A 20,253-nucleotide genomic window follows, 5' to 3' on the forward strand; every position below is an offset into this window, starting at 1 on the left:
AGATAAGAAGGGCAAAGCAGTCTGACTTTAGATCCTTTTGCGAAAACATCACTTCTACTCCTGATGCAGCTAGATTACACAAAGCTATGGCCAAGAGTGGATCTATCCCCAACATGGCACTTAAGAAATCTGACGGAAACTACACGGAGGGAGAGGAAGAGAGAGCAAATCTCCTACTTTATACACACTTTCCAGGTAGCATACCTATTGATACTCATGTAGCTCCCACTGAACCCCACAATCCTTGCAGGGAAGATTGGGAAGTGGCCAAGCTAGTAATAACAGAACAAAAACTGAAATGGGCGATCGACACCTTTCAGCCCTATAAAGCAGCAGGAGTGGATGGGATCTTTCCTGCCCTTCTAAAGGAGGGTCAGCAAATAGCTACTCACCATCTACTAAGCATTACAAGAAGCAGTCTAGCGATGGGATATATACCAACCACATGGAGAAGAGCAAAAGTAATCTTCATACCCAAAATAGGCAAAACTGACTGGACAAATCCCAAGTCATTTAGGCCTATTTGTCTCACATCGTTCATACTAAAAACGCTGGAGAAAGTAGTTGACAACCATATTGGAGAAAATCATCTAAAGGTTAAACCACTGCATGATAGTCAGCATGCATATAGAACGGGCAGATCCACAGAAACTGCTCTGTACCAATTAACGGAGCTAATACAGACAAGTCTGGATAGCAAAGAAACAGCAATTTGTGCCTTCTTGGATATTGCGGGGGCGTTTGACAATATACCACATAAGGTGGTCAGGCGATCTCTAGAAACAAGAGGGGTGAACAGAACTATTATTCGCTGGTTTTGGGAAATGCTGTCAACACGAACAGCAGAGGCTCAGATGGGCACCAAAACTGTAGCTGTTAAAACAACGCAAGGAACTCCACAAGGTGGAGTAACCTCCCCTTTGCTGTGGAGCTTGGTGGTGGATGAACTACTAGATGAATTAACTCTAGCGGGAATACACTGCATTGGGTATGCAGATGACATAGTCATGATCGCTCGGGGGAAACATGAAGGCACCTTGTGTGATATTATCCAAAGAGGACTCCGTATCACTGAGAGATGGTGTAGGACTGTCGGGCTGAGTATCAACTCAGACAAAACCGCGATAGTGCCATTCACCAGAAGGCGAAGTCTGAAAAACTTGAAAAGAATCCAACTAGATGGAAAGGAAATACTGCCAACACAGGAAGTTAAATACCTGGGAATAACCCTGGACAGTAAACTCCTGTGGAACAGGCATATTAAGAACACTACCAGCAAAGCCATAAAGGCTCTCATGATATGCAGAAGACTGGCCGGAAATAGATGGGGCTGCTCCCCTAACATTTTGCGCTGGATGTATACCATGATAGTAAGACCCATGATTACTTATGGAGCAGTTGCCTGGTACACAAAACTAGAGCAACGGACGGCAAGGCTAAACCTATGCAAAGTCGAGAGACTAGCATGTGTTTGCATCACAGGAGCCATGAGAACCTGTCCAACAGCAGCAATGGAGGTCATTCTAGATCTAACACCACTGCACATTGTCATTGGTAGATATGCCAATGCGACAATGATTAGAATGGTCACTAACGGAATTAGTACTGGGAGAATTGTCAGATCAGGGGCTTGGAACACCCTCAAAAGGAAATACCACTCCTGCAACTCCCAGTGGACGATATGCCAAGAACGTACAACTTTGACAAACATGTCAATGTAGTATTGAGCAATAAGAAGGATTGGAAGAGCGAAACGCTTGCCCAGCAGTTAAAAGACCATACCATAACTTGGTATACTGATGCTTCCAAAACCAATACGGGAACAGGGATCGGAGTGTTTGGGCCGAGAGCTAATTACTCAGAACCAATGGGCACTTACCCTAGTATCCTACAGGCAGAAATCTACGCTATCGAGAGATGCGTACAACTTATCTTAGATAGGAACTATCGGAAACAAGAAATAGCCATCTTATCTGATAGTCAAGCAGCGTTAAAGGCGATCAACTCAGTATCAATCAATTCGAAATTGGTCAAAAAATGCTTAGAGAAGCTGAATAAATTAGGCAAAGAAAACAAAGTCCTCCTACACTGGGTGCCTGCTCACCAAGGGATAGAAGGCAATGAAAAAGCAAATAATCTAGCTAGGAAAGGAGCGAACACTCCACTAACTGGACCAGAACCGTTCTGCTTTCCAAGTGGTAACCAACTCAAGGCGGAACTCAAGAACTTGAAGATTCCATCCGCAACCTGGAATGGAAATCTTGCAATGGTCTAAGACACTCGAAGAAGTTTCTGAGGGCTTATGATCAAGAAAAATCACAGATCTTCCTGGGTCTGAGTAAGAACAATCTTCGGATTGTCACGGGGTTTTTAACAGGACACTGTCTCCTCAATGAACACCTCAATAGATTGAAACTAAGAAGAAACGGCGAATGCAGATTCTGTGGGGAAGATGGTGAAACACCAGTACACCTCATCACTGAGTGCGCCCAGACGACAACCATTTGTGCCATGAACTTTGGTACGACTGATATTGGAGATGGAGAACTACCCTCTATAAAACCGTCCCAGATACTGGCTTTTGTCAAAGCCCTGGGACTGTATGATGAGTTATGATTCAAGAAAGGGGGACACAATGGATCTGTAAGGTCGAAGTGATTAACCCCCCTCCCACTCATTCTAAATTCATTCTAAAATTGCCGCATCATCCGCAATTCTAAGTACCTCACGTATGACATCAACAGTTTGTCGACCCTTTCTAAAGCCGTACTGCTTTTCGGAGATACTTTTATCGGGCTGCGAGAGCTTTCTCTTTTAGCTTTCCCAATATCAAATGTTCGTATAGTTTTCCCTCTACGTCCAGTAAACTAATGGGTCTGTATGCTGTTGGATCATGAATTTCTTTATTTCTTTTCGGCAATAAAATAAGTTTAGCTTTCTTCCAATCAATAGGAAACTTTAATTCATAAGCCATTTGGTTGTATACAGAGAGTATATACTTAGAGTTTAATTCTGTTATAATTTTTAATACTTCAGCTGGCACTTTTCCAGATCCAGGGGATTTGTTATTTTTAATCTTATCACAGGCTTCTTTTAGTTCTTCTTGGCTAAAACTAATAATCTTATCACTAATATCACAGTTAAATATCACAGTATCGTGTTTTGGAAATAAATTACTGACAACCTTCTCCGTAAAACTCATAGTGAGTTTCGGATTTGTTTTGAATCCATGTAATTTCTTCATTACAATTTTGTATCCATTTCCAAATATATAACAGTCAAGGGTATTACAAATTGTTTTCCAACAATCTTTTTTAGCTTTTTTAATAGAATCTCTAAGTTTTTTCTTTTGAACTTTATATTCGTCCCAAAGCTAGGTAGAAATGTGCAAACTTCGGTGAGAGTGTCTCGTGAAGTTTCTTCTCATTTTGATACATTCTTCCCTTAGTTTGGCAATGTTGTCATTCCACCAATATACAGGCGGCCGTCTTTGGCACGTTTTTCTCTTTGGCATTGACATATTGCAGAGCATCTTTAGGTTTTCTGAGAATGTGGTTGGAGAGACGTCTTTTACGTTAATCTTTCCTATGGCATTTATTAGGTTACTCTTATTGAGTTTGGCTACTTGCCAGCCTGACTCATTTTGTTTGTTGTTAGGCGTGAACTCTATGTTTTCAATCGTATAAATTATATAATTATGAGGACTAAAGGTAAGCGCGCATTTGTTCGCACCGGACGCAACGGACGCATCGGACGAATCGCAATATATTTGTTATCATCGCATATTATAATATCCGAATATATTCGGATTTTCTTCCCGCATTTTCATTTTAGTGCAATCCTCGAAGCGGGCTAATACGAAACTTTTGTTTTTCACGTTCGCTTCCTAAATTTAAAATGAGTAGTATTTCTGATGAAGAATTATTATTTGCAATTGCATGTGGCATTTGAAGAGGAAGAGCAAAGGAACAAAAAAAAAACGAATTTGGGTCCATAATGTAAATATGAACCGTATTTTTAAAAAGATGTTAAACTGATTTTTCTGCTGTTTAAATATACCTATATGTTAAAGACTTATTCTATTATATTGCGTCTATCTACCTGGTTGTTTCATTATCTGCCCAATTTCATCCCATATATTTTGGCGTCCTTACTGATTACTGTACTATTTGTTTTTCAAATTATAAAGTTCATTTTATTGTTGCACTAAAGAAATTAATAGTCCGTCATCCATTTTCACTCTTTTAGGCACCTGCTCAAAATAACGTTAAAAACAAATCAAATTCTGCAAGTCGATTCCTGTTTACATCGCGCATTTCATCGAATTTGCGAATGACGTCATCCGCACGCATCGTATATACGGATTTAATTCTTTTCTAATAATTCTGAACGGATTTCCGTGTCTACGATGCGTCCGATACGTATGTATGTGCGTTGTCTCATTTAAAATAAGGCAAATAATAATTTTCGTCCGTTCCGTGTGTCCGATACGTCCGTCCGATGCGAATAAATGCGCGCTTACCTTAAGGGATTCTTTATTGCTCACTTCCCAGCCAGTTACTTATTCCTTCTGTCATAATAGTGAGATCTAATATGGAAAGTGGGATTGTTATCTATGTTGGCTATCATTAGGTCATTTGCAGCTAAAAAATCTGTTCTCTTACACTTACCATTAAAATCTCCAGCTATTATGGCCTTTGTGTTATTTGTTCTTATTTGAAGTGCGATACTACTTAGCATGTCTTCTAGCTCTTCTATATCTTTGTTGCCTGATGAGTAACAGCTAAAAATAGTAAGGTTCTGAATTATAACAAATGCATAACCGGGTCCATGTCCTTGTTTTTCTACTACAATGTTGTTGTCTACAATTATAATACCGGCATCAGTATTAATAACTTGGACTCAGTCCTTGCCAACACATTTTTTTTTGTTAGGTTCGCTGATTAAAAGTACAGACGCTTTAATCTCTCTTGCAGTAGCCAATGCCAGGTCATGTGCTTGCCGGCTTCTATCAGTATTCATTTGAAATATCTTGAGTTTGGACATTTATACTAAACAAATCCCTTTTTGGCTACGGATTTAAATTACAACTTGGACTACCAGACTGATGTCCTTCAAGCTTGCAGTGGACACAATAAGATATATTTTTACACTCACTGTGAGTAGCATAGGTTATAGAATTAAGATGTTTGTTCTTAATGTCATCGTTTCGAGAAGGATAAATGACCTCATTGTTAATCCTGACCTCATCTTTAGATACTTTTAACAAAAAAAAAATAGAGTTGATGACGTAGTAGATGACCAATGTAGTTATAGATAAAAGAAAAATTATAGTCTTGTCCGTAAATTTGATATGGTAAGTGTCTGACCATTGATCATCTAATGTTAAATTTAATATAGCTTGCCATGAATATGTAGAACCGAGTGGTCTTTGAATCCCATCGTCTCTTAAAGCTTGGATCACAGGAGAAGTAATATTCGGTGCTTGGAATGGGCAGAGATCATTAAAATATGAGACATCTTATTGGGTCGGAGCCCTAGGGATTGTCAAAGACACGAAAAATACAGGTATCATTCTAAAACGCTTAAAGCAACATTAGTTCAAGAGAAAATAAACAACAATAAGCTTGTCATTTTATAGTTTATATTTTTAATACGGTTACTTTTTAATTTGTGTAATTACAATAAAATATGTGAAAGTTATATTTATATGGTAAAATAAAGTGTTGTCGACAATATTGAAAAACCCAGCTGCTGAAAACTTGGCATTACAGTCCTTGATTTGCCGGCCTAGGTCTTTTAATTCTTTTAAGTGCTCCGGTTGACAATATAAATATTGACGCAAACTTTCACATTGTTGATAAAGTAGAGATGACTGCTTAGAAACTATCGACGAGCTGTAAGTTGTTGACCACAACAATGCCTGAAAGTAAAAAAGATATTTATGCAGGTACGTAATCGACTTTGGATTTCTTGTTCTATCTAATTGACTTTTCAATTTACCGATAATCGGTGAATTACCTGTTTACCGGTATTCACGGGAATATTTCCATATCAGAACTAGGCGAAAAAATAAAAATAAAAGCAACCTTTTTTATTCAACCTATTCAACCCTATTCAGAGATGTAAAAATATACTGTATGTCCCATATAAAAAATCAATTTTTATGTTGATAACTAAATTGTTTATTTAAACAAAATATATTTAAACTTTTAAATTCTACGCAAAAAGTGCTTTGGAAATGTTTTAAATAAATAGTTTGTTAATAAAAACAGAAAATTTTCCATATCAAAAGAATTACAGTGATTTTTTCTTTAAAAGTGTCCAGTTTAGGTCAGCCTGTACAGTCAAGACTCCACCTCACTGGCTTAGCGAGAATCCATCTCATGGTTGGCAGGTATGAGAGACTCACTAGAAATAAATAAATAAAAAATATATAAATAAATAACGCTTTATTTAGGCCAGTCGGTACGTCGTTTTAAATAGGCCTAGGTGGAAATAATTAGGGGCAAGCGGAATGATTTTTTATTTTCTTAGTTTTGATGTGCTGAATGATATATTCAATTTGCACGGTCTGTCGATCCCGGATTTGGCCACCATTTTGAAAAAGTCGATATAAAAACTACATTTTTATGGATTTTTTAAAATATCTCGGTCTGGGTGCATTGCAGAAAAAAAATTCAGGTAACTAGAAATAAAGAAAATTAAATTCTCTACAAAAAAGATTCTATTAATTATTCTCGTAAACTTATCAGTTCTAAAATTATAGCAATTAACATCTAAGGCTTATTAGCCAACCATAACAACAGGTATGGTAGGCTATTACGATCGGCAAAAAAAAAGTTTTTTAAATTTCACTCAAAATGAGTTATTTGGGTCATAAATGACCTAAATATAAAACATTTTCATGGTGTCTGTCTGTCTGTCTGTCCGTCTGTAACACGATAACTCAAAAACCGCTACACCGATTTTAACCAAATTTGGCACAAAAACACTGTGGCACCCGAGAATCTGGCCATTAGTTTTTGGTGAGGGTGGGGGGTTGGTAAGGGGGTATGGGAGGGGGTTAAAAATTTTAAAAATCGAAAACTCCAAAGTTACAGTAGCTAGCGAAACGCGGTTTTCAATTGAAGATTAGGAATAATATTTGCAATAAAATTTGTAATAACATCAAAATCAGTCAAAGTCGCAGTTTTTGAGATATTCCGTGTTTCCGTAGTCCGTTTTTGAGAAAATCCGTGTGGAGAACTCCAAACTCCCATCGGACGCGACCCTAGGTGGCGGAATGGGGAAAAAACCGCGGACCAAAATTGGAAAAATTCCTTTACTTTGAAAATAAAAGAACTGCCTACCAAATTTTTATTAACATATTTTAGTACAGGCGGCTATACGTGCTCCCCGGTGCCAATTTTTTTTAAATACATCTTAATGTGCGCTAGCGTTAAATTTGATACTTGATCTATTCGACAACAGCGCGAGACGGCAGCCGGGGTGCGGTCAGTTACGCAAACCAGTTCGGGCGACTTTTAGTTTTAGTGTCTCATTATACTATTCCGAAGTAAGACACAAAGATTAGGATTAGGCCTATAGGAAAAACCACATAAAAAAAGTGCGCCGAGTGCTCTACCGCCAGGTAGTGTGGAAACGAGCACAAGAAAAACATAAATTTGTACTGGCAAATTATTCAAATTTACATAGAATCAGTTTCTCAAATTAAATGAACCACTAGAAAATATATACTTTGTATTTAAGCGCCTGTATCTCGTTAACCTGTTCATGTACGAAATCGGTGAATAGGATCTTTTTGTAGAGAATTTAAATGGCTTTCTTTTTGGTCTCTTTCAAATTTTCTGTACAGTGCACCCAGACCGAGTTATTTAAAAAAAACATAAAAAAATTTCGTAATTTGACAGTATTTTCCAATATGGCGGCCAAATCCGGGATCGGTAGACCGTGCAAATTTAGTAGAGTATTCAACAAAGCAAAACAAAGAGAATAAGTGTTATTGCAGCTTGCCCCTAATTATTTCCACCTAAAACCACTTGTCGACTGGTCTAATTGTACAAAAAGCCAAAAATAGCTTCATCGACAAAGCATTTAAAAAACAAACAAAAGCACAAAAAATATACATATATTAAATGTACATACACATATACAAATAATAAAAAATATCATACAATACAAATCATACAATTCAAAAAAAATTACGTCATTAAAATTACAAATAGAACATACATGGACATTGCAGAACACAAAAAAAGGCGTATCAATAAAATTTTACAATAGGAAAATTGTAAATGGATATAATCATTTAAGAGTTATAAAATATTAAATACTAGATTTTTAACCTGTGTGTGAGATGATCAAAATTTTAAAATTCAAAATTGTTCATGATTAAACATCAACAAAAAAATCGTTTACCGCATATAGGGCTCTTTCCAGTAAGTATAATTTCAGAGCTTTGCAAAATGCGTGAATGAATGAAAGCGACTTGATATATATCCAATGGCAGATGATTATACATTTTTTTTGGCATTGTACAGTATTGAGCCTTTAACTAGTTCTGAGCTCGGAGTTGGCAGATAAAGATCGTGCTCCACATTCCTAAGTGGATAGTTGTGAGATGGCCTTTCGGGAATAGAAGATATGTGCTTGCGGATTAAGCAAACGGTTTCATAAATGAATAAAGAATAAGGTAGAGTTAGTATTTTGAAAATTTTAAAGAAATTCTGGCAGTGAGTTCTAGTGTTCAATCCCAATAAATATCGAACTGCTCTTTTTTGAAGTTTAAAAATACGATCGAATTTTGTTGCGCAGCAAGTACCCCAGAATGGAAGGGCATAACGAAGATGTGACTCAAAAAGGGCATAATAGACTATTCTAGAGGTTAATAAGTTAATCCTTAGAAACTGATCTTAATGAAAAGATGAAATTTTAGGTTTTATAAATTACATATAGGTTTCCTACCACTGGCTCATAGACTATAATTTTTAGAATCCGATTGTTTACACATAGGACTATATAAGTATTGAAAGACATCGGCACTTGAAACTTATACACCCACTACAATATTCGGAAAACAGTTCGAAGTAGGTCAAGGTCGTATTACCTCGTCTACCTTTGTCTTGTCTTGGCTTATCTCCGGTTGTCAAGGCTTATGTCGGCTTGTCTTGACCAACTTCAGCTTGTCTCTTCGGTCGATTTCGATCTGTTTCGGAGTTTGCGACCGAGACAAGCCAAGATTCCCCGCAACATAAAGCATTGAGTGCTGAAAGCATTTAGAAAAATTATTCGCGAAATGTTTTACGAAATATTTCCAGAAATGTTTCGTGAAACATTTGCATAGTGTAAAGGGTGTTTTAAAGTTGTGCTCTGATGTGTACTTCAGCAATCCTACATTTTAAAGCAAAATATGTTAAAAACTGGTTTGAATTTTTGCAAGTACTTCACAGCAACTTTTATTGAATGCAATGCTGCGATTAAAAATTATACCATATTTTTTCGTTAAAACTTAACTAAAAAATAATATATTTTTTACGGGATTTTTTTTAAAAAAATAAAGGTTGTAATAAATCTATTGCATTCGTAATAAAAGTTGAAAAAAAAGGTTTAGGCCTTTAATAAATTTTCTTCTAGTAGGAGTTCTGACAAATTTGGCCTCCGGCCTCTAGCATAGTGCATAATATGTATTTATTTTGTTAATGATTGCCGGTATTTCAAGACAATTTACCGGTAATATTTGACAGCGTTTTTAGTACATTTAACTGGTAAATCGATAAACCGGTAATGCAGTCACTAATCTCAGTCAATCAGTTTTTTAATATAGGTAATATATAAGTTTTACTTAATACAGGGTGTCCCAGAAATAAGTGCAAGTATTTTAACTGGTAGTATAGTTCAACCCCAGAAACACGCCTATGAGGTTTTTTTCACAAAAAAATGAAAATTCCGAATTTTTGAATTTTTTTTTAGATTTTTTTTTAGTTTTTATTAAAAAAAATATTTTTTGATAATATGGCAACATAGGTAATAGATTAAATTTACAAGAAAGAAAATCCAGAAAAGATACAGTGGTTCTTAAAATTTTAGCAAAAAGACAATTTTTGGAAATTTTCAAAGTACTACTCCGTTATTTTGGGCTTATTTGAGAAACGATAAAGAGATAATATGTTTCTTTTATCGAGATCTACCACCCCTTAAAATACTTGCACTTATTTCTGGGTCACCCTGTATAATACTTACTGTATTTGAAAACATATAACTAACCATAAACAATTTGTTCCAACTGTCTCTCATTATGGCAAGATCAGTAGTAGGACTATAAAGCCTGGACAACAATTGCAATTCTTGAAATCCAAATACGAAGTACATAACCAGAAACGGTAATCCAAAAAGCAAATTCAGTTTTCTAATAATTTCGTTAATTTGATATACCATATAGCGGTATCTCCTTAAAAGCTTCAAAGACGTTTTCAGTGGTAATAAGTAAATCATGTCTATACCCTTGCGAATGTTTTCATATTTTAGTTTTAATGATAAATTAAAACTTAAGAAACTAAAAGTTAGCAATAAATTGTGAAGCGAGAATATGTATTCGTTAAAAAATGCCTTTATTAAAATCGGTTGTTCTCTCCATACATACATGTTATAACAAACGAGTGTAATTGATATAACAATTATTATGCAGAACTGGAAAAAGGGATTTTTAAAAATATTTCTTTCCATTTCTGACCTTGATTTTAGGTTGAGGGAACCCTCCAAATAATACATTCCATTCATAATGTCTTCAATAAGTTTTCTGCGTTGATGATATAGGACAATAGTTGAACATATCATTAAATTTCCAAGAAAATTAATGATCTGATCCAGTAATCTGAAGTCTGACTTGGTATCTTCAAAAAAATCTTTTAAATACTGATGATTTAAATAAGCCAAAAAAATATGAAATAGTATTAAGATAATAACATATATTGAGTAATAATTTGAATGTGAAAGTTTTCTTTGTTCAAAATTATAGGGATAAAAGAATCCAAATATGCACAAACAAATAGATATTGGATAAAAGAATCGAATATCTTGACGGTTAAAATAAAACATTTTGACTACATTATCCCGACTCAATCGAGTAATAATATGAAGTGTAATTAATATTACTACAAGAGTGCTACTAAATTATTTAAGGAAAATCAATAGTAATTATCTTTATCTATTACATCGGCTTTAGAATAACAACTTTAATATAACTTCATCACTACGTTTCTTTTTCATGTGTAAATATCGACAATAAAACAGTATACATTTTTTCCTATTATCAGGTTTTCTCCTTTTTTCTTCTTAGATTTTCTTATTAAAAACATACATATATTAAATACGAATGAACTATTAAAAAGGAAATACTTTATAATTTCCAAGAGGTTTTAGGTACAAAATACAAGAGAAGACAATTCATCCTGGATATCTCACAATCTAATGTAGGTAATAACTGGTTTATCATCAACAATACTTAATCTTGTAGTATAATTTTTTAAATCACTGTTTTTCCGACCCATAACAGAACCAACCAAACCAAACCACTGTCTTTTCGACATTTAATGTATTGTATGTATATCATCCAGTGTATATAAGTATACGCTTATCAAAGTATCTATAAGGAAATTATACAGGGTTGTTCACCACATACGACACGGAGTATTGTAGCTAAACGATTAGATTTTTACAAATTGTAAGTTTTGGGTTCGTTGAAGGACTATTAGAGCTACAATTTAAACATATTTTTACAAGATACAGAGTGTCCCAAATAAATAAAAAATATCAAACTTGTATTTTTTTAAATGGAACACCCTGTATATTATTACATTTTTAGTTTCTACGATTAAAATAAAGGTAAATTTGATAAAGGTTTATTACACTTAAACCTTACCGTTTTTGAAATATTTTCAATTTTGTGAAATTGTAGTCGAAATTTTAAGGCTTCATTTCTCCAAGGGTATCAAAGTTTTTAATACTAAATATTTACTGAAGTTTATTTATTGATCAGTTATTGTGTTGCAATAATAAAAATTATACTACTTTATACAGAGTGTCTAAAATTTTATTTTAAATAATTACTAGCGTTAAACGGCAATAACTTGTTTAATTTAAATGGAACACCCTGTATATTTTATGAGAATCAGATGCAGAATTTAATTGTCTATCAAATTGTATTATGCCATTTTTTACCTATACCTTCAAATTTCCGTAGAAAATGCATTTTCTTGTAATTTTAAATTCATTTATCAATATATCCATGGAAGACTGACATTTTAGATTATTTTTAAAGATGTACCAAATTTTTAAAGAGTACAGATACTAATATTCTCGATATACTTTGTTTATTTCATTAAAAAATAAAAAAAACTGTTTAAATATTTGTTAAAAAGGACCAATTAAAATGATTCCTGTATTCAAACTACATTAATTGACTGTTTGCGTTGATTAATAATAATTGCTCCAAAAACTAAAAAACTGAATTTTTTATGTGTATTAGACAGTGTGATAAAAAGTAACACCTTAAAAATGATATTTCATTTTTTGCCAAATGCTTATTTGTAACAACAGAGACATTCATTTTTATAACTTATTATTATATTGATTTCTGATTCAAATCCACATTTATTTTGAATAACTTATTCACGAACATAATTAAGTACGTAATTAATTAGTATTTGGGCGGAAATAATGGTCGTATATTTAATTAATGGTATACTCTTTTATAAAGATTTAAATAGTTTTCTTTTTGCATACAAATGGGCTAGTAATATTATCGTTTTGCTAAAAACGATAATATTACTAGCCTGTACATTTTGTACATTTGTTGCTTTAAAAACAATCTCACAATGTCAATATTCCATGGGGATATTGATTGATAAATGAGATCTAAATTATAAGAAAATGCATTTTCTACGAAAACTTGAAGGGATAGGTAAAAAGTGGTATAATACAATTTGATAGACAATTAAATTATGCATCTGATTCTCCTAAAATATACAGGGCGCTCTATTTAAATTAAACAAGTTATTGCCGTTTAAAGCTAGTAATTATTTAAAATAAAATTTTAGACACTCTGTATAAGGTAGTACAATTTTTATTATTGCAACACAATAACTGATCAATAAATAAACTTCAGTAAATATTTAGTATTAAAAACTTTAATACCCTTGGAGAAATGAAGCCTTAAAATTTTTACTGCAATTTCACAAAATTGAAAATATTTCAAAAACGGTAAGGTTTAAGTGTGATAAACCTTAATAAAATTTACCTTTATTTCAATCGTAGAATCTAAAAATGTAATAATATACAGGGTGTTCCATTTAAAAAATACAACTATAGCATTTTATACTTATTTGGGACACTCTGTATCTTGTAAAATTATTTCTAAATTGTAGCTCTAATAGTCCTTCAACGAACGTTAACTTAAAATTTGTAAAAATCTAATCGTTTAGCTATAATACTCCGTGTCGTATGTGGTGAACTCGAAAACACTCCTCCGAAACGGGGAGTAAAGAAACCAAGAAACAGCCTGACTCATCTCCATCAAAGGGCAAGAAAGGGAGCGAGAACCTCTGACAGGGAGAGAAAAAAGCCAGGATTGAAAGCCGTCCAACACCGGGAGGCAAACATGGATGTATCACCAGCTTTACCGCTGTTGCTGGACAAATGAAAATGGCGGTGCTACCAAAGGATTTCCTAGAGGTTGCTCTGACCACCGACCAGCAAACGTCTCTAAAAGAGACTATACTGGACGAAGTAGTGGCGATCGAGTCGCAACACAATGATCTACAAAATGTGGGTCCGTTGCGTTTTGAGGGAATACACTTTCGGGTGGGCATGATCCTCATAGATTTTGTATCTCAAGAATCGGCGAATTGGTTGGTGGAAATCGCACCTAAGCTTAAAAATTGGCAAGGGCAACTGGTTATAGTGAAGGTAGAAAAGATCCTTAAAGGGGTGGCCATCACGGTCTTCCTGCCGAGGAGCAAAGGGGAGGACACCACCTACCTGCTGAGCCTTATCCAGGGTCAGCACTTCAATGTAAGCACATCGCGTTGGCGAGTCATCAACTCGAGGTAGGAGGATCATGGTCAGATCCTCACAATAGGAACTACCCTCAAATCCAAGGAAGCAATAAAGAAAGAGGGACGCATCTTCTATTATAGATACGGGACAACGCCGGTATTAAGTCTAAGCAGAGACCAAGTTAAAGAGGTGGAGAAAATGGAGACAGATCCTCTAGCATACACCTTGCGGGTACCTCAGCCGGAGGCAAGCTCCTCGACTGTGAAGGGTACGGAGGGCCAAACTCCAACCGTGAAAGGGTGTGTACCATGGGAGGATGAACATTTGTTGTCAGAGGAGGATGGGGAATACCCTGTCCCCTCTACAACAGGGGTATGATGGGGTAGACTTTTTGATGAGTTATAACTCAAAGAAGGGGGGCACAATAGATATTTTAGGTCGCAGTGATTAACCCCCTCTCTCACTAATTCTACATTATACATTCTATACCACTTAATACATTCTATACCACCGGGTTAATCAAAGGGTTGTTATGTTATCTTACCTTTAGTTTACCCTAATAATTTCGCGAGCAAATTTTCCTAAAGCATTATTATTTGGTTAGATCCATATCTTATAACCCCAAGTTTTTATTTTTATCTATGGCGTTACAAGAATATGTATATCAAAGATGTATTTTTATAGTACAGTGTTTTCAGAGATATTCAGTGCGATACCTGCAGGCTGGCCTATTGCAACTATTAAAAAACCTTATATGTAGTACCTGTAAGGTTTTACCTGTACCAACAGAAAGTGAAATAAAGAAAACTTAAAATTAAATTCTTGTTTTTAGTGTTAAATAATTTGATGCAAAAAATTCTTAAGGTTTCTTTAAGGTAATTCTTGTTAGTAGTCAAATTATTCTGCTTCACATGTAGCAGAGAAACTAGTTTCTGAATAATATCTGAATGACTTTGATTCTGAATGCATATTTTGTTTCTATGACTAAGTGTGGAATTATCCTTCAGTTGTATTTGTCTAAGATTTTTGTATTGGCTATCAACAAAATTAAATAAAATGTTCTAGGCTATTTATGTATTAATTTTTTTATTGTGTTTTGCTGACTCATTTCTTTGTTTCTTTGTAACTTATATCAATACCTCCACAAACATAACTTTTCTCTTTCCATTTTCTACAACATTCACGCATCTCTTCTATCGCATCTTCACAAGCGGTTTCTTGAAAATTGTTTTCTATAAAAATTTTGGTTATAAAAATTATATATAAATTTATACTGTTTCTTTACTTTTCAGGCAAGCTTGTATTCTACAGGCAAATTCTTTACACGGATCTTTTACTGGCATTAATTAATGTGGTATATATTGTGCTTTCTATTAAACATTTTATCATCTGACATCGCGTTCTTACTTATGGCACTTTACGGACTACTAATGTCATTGTCAACTCATCTGCTAATTGAGAAAATACCCCGCATATATTGTGCTATGATTGTGTCCGAATCACTTATGATGGGAGTGGTTTGTCTCTAACTATACTAGAATATTCAAAATGGGGAATGGGGTCCGGTAAACTATCCAGACACACGAGATTTAGGATCAAAACCTTAGTAGTATTTTTTAATAAAAAAAATTGTGTGTGCACTATGTGCGCATATTTGAAGCGAATGAAGTAAATTTTTACTCTCAGCACGTGTAAAAAAGTTTCACTTTAAATGCGGATTATACACCGAATTTCAAAATATTGTAATTTAATTTTGGTACTATTTTACAAATATTTGACGTTACAGAGAATGTTAACACATGATTCGACATGGCACAGACAGAAGAAAACACAATGTTGCAATTTTCACTGAATTTTTTGTGACGCGCATTATTCAGAAAAACAAAAAAGGAGTGGATTAATAGATAGAAATTACATCATATTTTTCTTTTTAATTGCTAGAGATATAGATAGACATTAATTAAACAGAAAAACGAAAAAAAAACTAAAGAGTGAAACAAAACCAAATCCAAAGCAAAACCAAACCAAAGCCACACCAAACCAAAACCAAAGCAATTACAGCACGCTTACAGAGTGTTTTTTACAAAATCAATATCAAACCACTATCAAAAATCTTTGAGTCATCGGTTTCGGCTACTCAGCCATCAACAGTTCGTAAAAGTAGGGCTGGTAGGTCTCGATAAAAGAAACATATTTTCTCTTTACCGTTTTTCAAATAACGCCAAAAATAACCAAACAATAAAATTACAAATAAAGATTTTTTGATAGTGGTGTGATATTGATTTTGTCACATTTAAGGTTAGATCATGAACCACCACTTCATTCATATTCAAATTTGGGTCGTGGACGATAGTTCTTGGACAAGGATAAAGTAGTAGTACAGTGCACAGTCAAGAAATAAGATAATAGTCATCTCGTAGGTGTTCGGGACAGTTTTCTTAGTTATTTACGCAAATATATTATGATCTAGAATTGTATGTCTCGCATACCTATGCGAATAGGAATACTATTTTAGATGACTCATAAACCTACATATTTAATTTCTTTTTCAACACAACAATGTAAAATAGGTGGAACAGTAAGTAAAACATAATACATACTAATTTCAAATTTATTTATTATAAATTACTATAAATAAAATTGTAAAAAAAGAACTATAAATAATAAATAAAAATATAACAAAGCTACATACAAAATATTTATACTAAATTGCTGTTTCGTATTTGTTGTCTTCGTTTATATTAATATCTAAAAACAACGAGTCTTCTTTAATGTAATTTCCTTTAAGTAAGGTACTATGAGGTATAAAAATATATGTCGAATTTGATTCTTGAGGTTCGTCTTCATCTTCATCTCCTTGCCTTTTTTTAGTTTTAATATATTTCATGAAGTTTTTGGGCTATAAAAAATAATTTTGAAATGTACAAGGTATCAATTAATAAATGCTATAAAAGTTTATTTTATTATTACAAAAGTAATTCTATTTATTAAAAATATTTTTTTATATATCTCTACTATATACTATTTCGTATATACAATTATTATATTTGGTGTTTTGTTGTTCTTGTTCCAACCACTTGTTCTTTTTATTAAATTATTTTTTTAGTTGTATTGTAGTCAAGTAAGTACCAGGAGGACAACTGTATTTTAAATATTATATTTAATTTAACGTTTCTCAAACAGGGTTCATTAGACTATATTTCTACTAGGTACATTATTTTTTAAAAAAATTAAGAGTAAAAGTAACTTAAATATTCATAAAAATAGAAATATTTACTGTTGTAGATTCTCAGTAACAATAAAAAAAAGGAATTTATATTGTAAACATTGAAATAACTGGAAGCTAAACTTTCTACATGCTTTTATTTAGAGCCAGTGTCTGAAGTTTTAAAGTCGATAAGAGCCATCAGTAGAAGTCCATATCAGTAGAAAAAAGAAACAGAATATCTTCCTTTTCGTCGGTCGCGCGTACACAATGCTTTTTGTTCGGCCTATTTGTTCTGCTTGTTCGTGCGCGCTCGGTTCGTTCGGGCTAAAATGTCAAAGTCTGGACACGTCTGTAGGAACAATACAGTTTTTGTCCTTTATTGATATAATGCTGAAAATCTCACGAGTTACATGTCTCACTCTACACATATTAAATTACATAGGCGTAGGATGTAGAATATTCTGTTATGAAACGACTGATGGAATAGTAGGCATCGCGGATTTGAAAAACATGGAAATAACGTCGTTATCGCATAGTCAGGATTGGAGATTTTACTTACTCCATTTACCACACCAGTATTTATTAACGAAAAATCCAAGAATATTTTAAATGCATTATTTAATATTAGAACATTTAATAAGCTCATTAATAGCAACTTCGCTTTTTAGTTAACTCGGATATTTTAACATTTCTGAAACTTAGTTCTTTCTGAAACAATATTTTCTAATTGGTAAAACGTAAAAGATTGTTAGATCTGACAACTCTGTTGAAACTGGTGGTTCATCTGGCCGCAGCTCAATACATCCGGCCAGCCGACGGCCAGGTCGTTGCGACCTGGGCCCGTATTCTGTAACTTTGAAAACGCTAAGCGCTTTTAGACGTTCAGCGTATATGATGTTAATTTTCGCTGAGCGCACACTTAATTAACGATTTCGGTATTCTCGTCTGACGCGCTTAGCGTCTTTACTGATTGCGCAGAGCGCTTTGAAAACGGTTGTCTTAAAGGATTGAACTGTCAGTGAAAATCGAAAAAATTGTGATTTTGTGCGTTATCTTGCTCTTTAGTGAAAATTATTACTTCTATAAATTTCTCAATAAGTAATTGATAATTTACGACTTGGCAGCTATAAATATTGTTCAAAACATCGAAAATACTGTGAAGAGTCTTTAACACTTCCCTCGTATAATAAGAATAATGACATATCCATAGAAAAGTAGCTTGACATAACTCAACAATAGGTTATGAAATTTACGTAACATTGATATTTTTCATTGTTGCATCCGTCAGTTATCAACTTTTGACTATTAGCTACTTAGAAATTGTGATGTTGCCAATATGTGCTCAACGCGTATCCAGAACACGATTCGCATGGCAACGAGAATACCAAAATCGACTGCCTTGCGTTTCGCTGATCGAATACCTACGCTCACCGCTTTGAAAGCGTAACGTTTTTATGTCAAAGTTACAGAATACGGGCCCTGGGCTCGTATTCTGTAACTTTGACATAAAAACGTTACGCTTTCAAAGCGTTGAGCGCAAGTATTCGATCAGCGAAACGCAAGGCAGTCGATTTTGGTATTCTCGTTGCCATGCGAATCGTTTTCTGGATACGCGTTGAGCACATATTGGCAACCTCACAATTTCTAATGTAGCTAACAGTCAAAAGTTGATAACTGACGGATGTAACAATGAAAAATGTCAATGTTACGTGAATTTCATAACCTATTGTTGAGTTAAGTCAAGGTATTTTTCTATGGATATGTTATTATTCTTATTATACGAGGGAAGTGTTGAAGGCTCTTCTCAGCATTTTCGATGTTTTGAACAATATTTATAGCTGCCAAGTCGTAAATTATCAATTACTTATTGAGAAGAATTAATTATTTCATTAATTATTAATTAATTAAATTTATATAAGAAGAATTAATTTTTTTATTATATTTTATTAAGAGCAAGATAACGCACAAAATCACAAATTTTTCGATTTTCACTGACAGTTCGACAAGCAAAACGATCCTTTAAGGCAACCGTTTTCAAAGCGCTTAGCGCAATCAGTAAAGACGCCAAGCGCGTCAGATGAGAATACCCAAATCGGTAGTTAAGTGCGCGCTCAGCGAAAATTAACGTCATGAGCGTCTAAAAGCGCTTAGCGTTTTCGGAGTTACAGAATTCGGGCCCCGGTCGTCAGTGAGTTCGAACCCTTATTCTCCTATTCATAATTATACATACAAATTACGTTTTGATTAAAAATACTATGAGCGTAATAATCATGCAGCTGGATGCAGTAACCTATGCATAGTGTGATTTAACAGAAATGTCCTAATATTTAAGTAGGTACATACCTGACTAATATTTGAAAGGTCTCGCAATGTAACAGTCCCTTCAATAGAACATGGCCAAGGTAAAAGCATGTCGTATTCTCCTTTTAGAACATGAAGGCATGCTAGTGCGTATCTGTCTTTCCATTTGTTTAAACCATTTAAATAAAGCAGAACCTACGACAAATCGTTTTTAATAAATTATAATAGAACTTATAAGTTATAGGTAATTATACAAATAAAATTAAATAATCGAGGAGATTAAAAACAAGATATTACTTAATGAATTTTAATGACCTTCTTCTTAACAGACTGATATATTTATAATATGTGTCATTACTTTATATTATATCTATAATAACTTTGCTTTATCACTTTATGAAATAAGTATAAAGTAAATCATAATATATTCGTCTATTGGTCTTTTCTGTTATAGTCTTAGCAAGAAAAATGTCAACTTAATGTAGCAAATGTAAATACAGGGTGAGTTTTCTACGATGTTCTCTATAGGTATCTGAGAAAGTACTGGAGATAGAGAGTCGGTTAAATAGGGAAAGAATTGAAGTTTTGTGAGGACATAAATATGCGCCTTTCAGATTTGTGAAAAAGTTAATGGCTTGCGCATTAAAAGTTGCACTATTTCTAAAATAATCACAATTTTATACGATTTA

The 20,253-nt window shown here is 33.9% G+C and overlaps 1 protein-coding gene across 2 annotated transcripts in view; it reads right to left on the minus strand.

The window, feature by feature from the left end:
• Window positions 1–6,305: 6,305 nt before the first annotated feature.
• Window positions 6,306–20,253, minus strand: part of LOC115877354 (TNF receptor-associated factor 3) — a 31,340-nt gene continuing 17,392 nt past the window's right edge. The window contains exons 7-8 of one of the 2 annotated variants that reach the window (XM_030893495.1): window positions 19,607–19,759; window positions 6,306–6,411 (exon numbers count right to left, since the gene is read on the minus strand). In XM_030893495.1, coding sequence (XP_030749355.1) covers window positions 6,409–6,411; window positions 19,607–19,759 — 156 coding nt within the window. In that variant the 3' untranslated portion in view covers window positions 6,306–6,408. Of the gene's footprint in view, window positions 6,412–16,655; window positions 16,955–19,606; window positions 19,760–20,253 lie in introns of those variants that run through there. The other variant, XM_030893494.1, reaches the window with a different exon arrangement.

Source organism: Sitophilus oryzae, unplaced genomic scaffold (assembly GCF_002938485.1).
Source record: "Sitophilus oryzae breed Bouriz unplaced genomic scaffold, Soryzae_2.0 scaffold_1447_pilon_pilon, whole genome shotgun sequence".
NCBI classification, from domain to species: Eukaryota; Metazoa; Arthropoda; class Insecta; order Coleoptera; family Curculionidae; genus Sitophilus; species Sitophilus oryzae.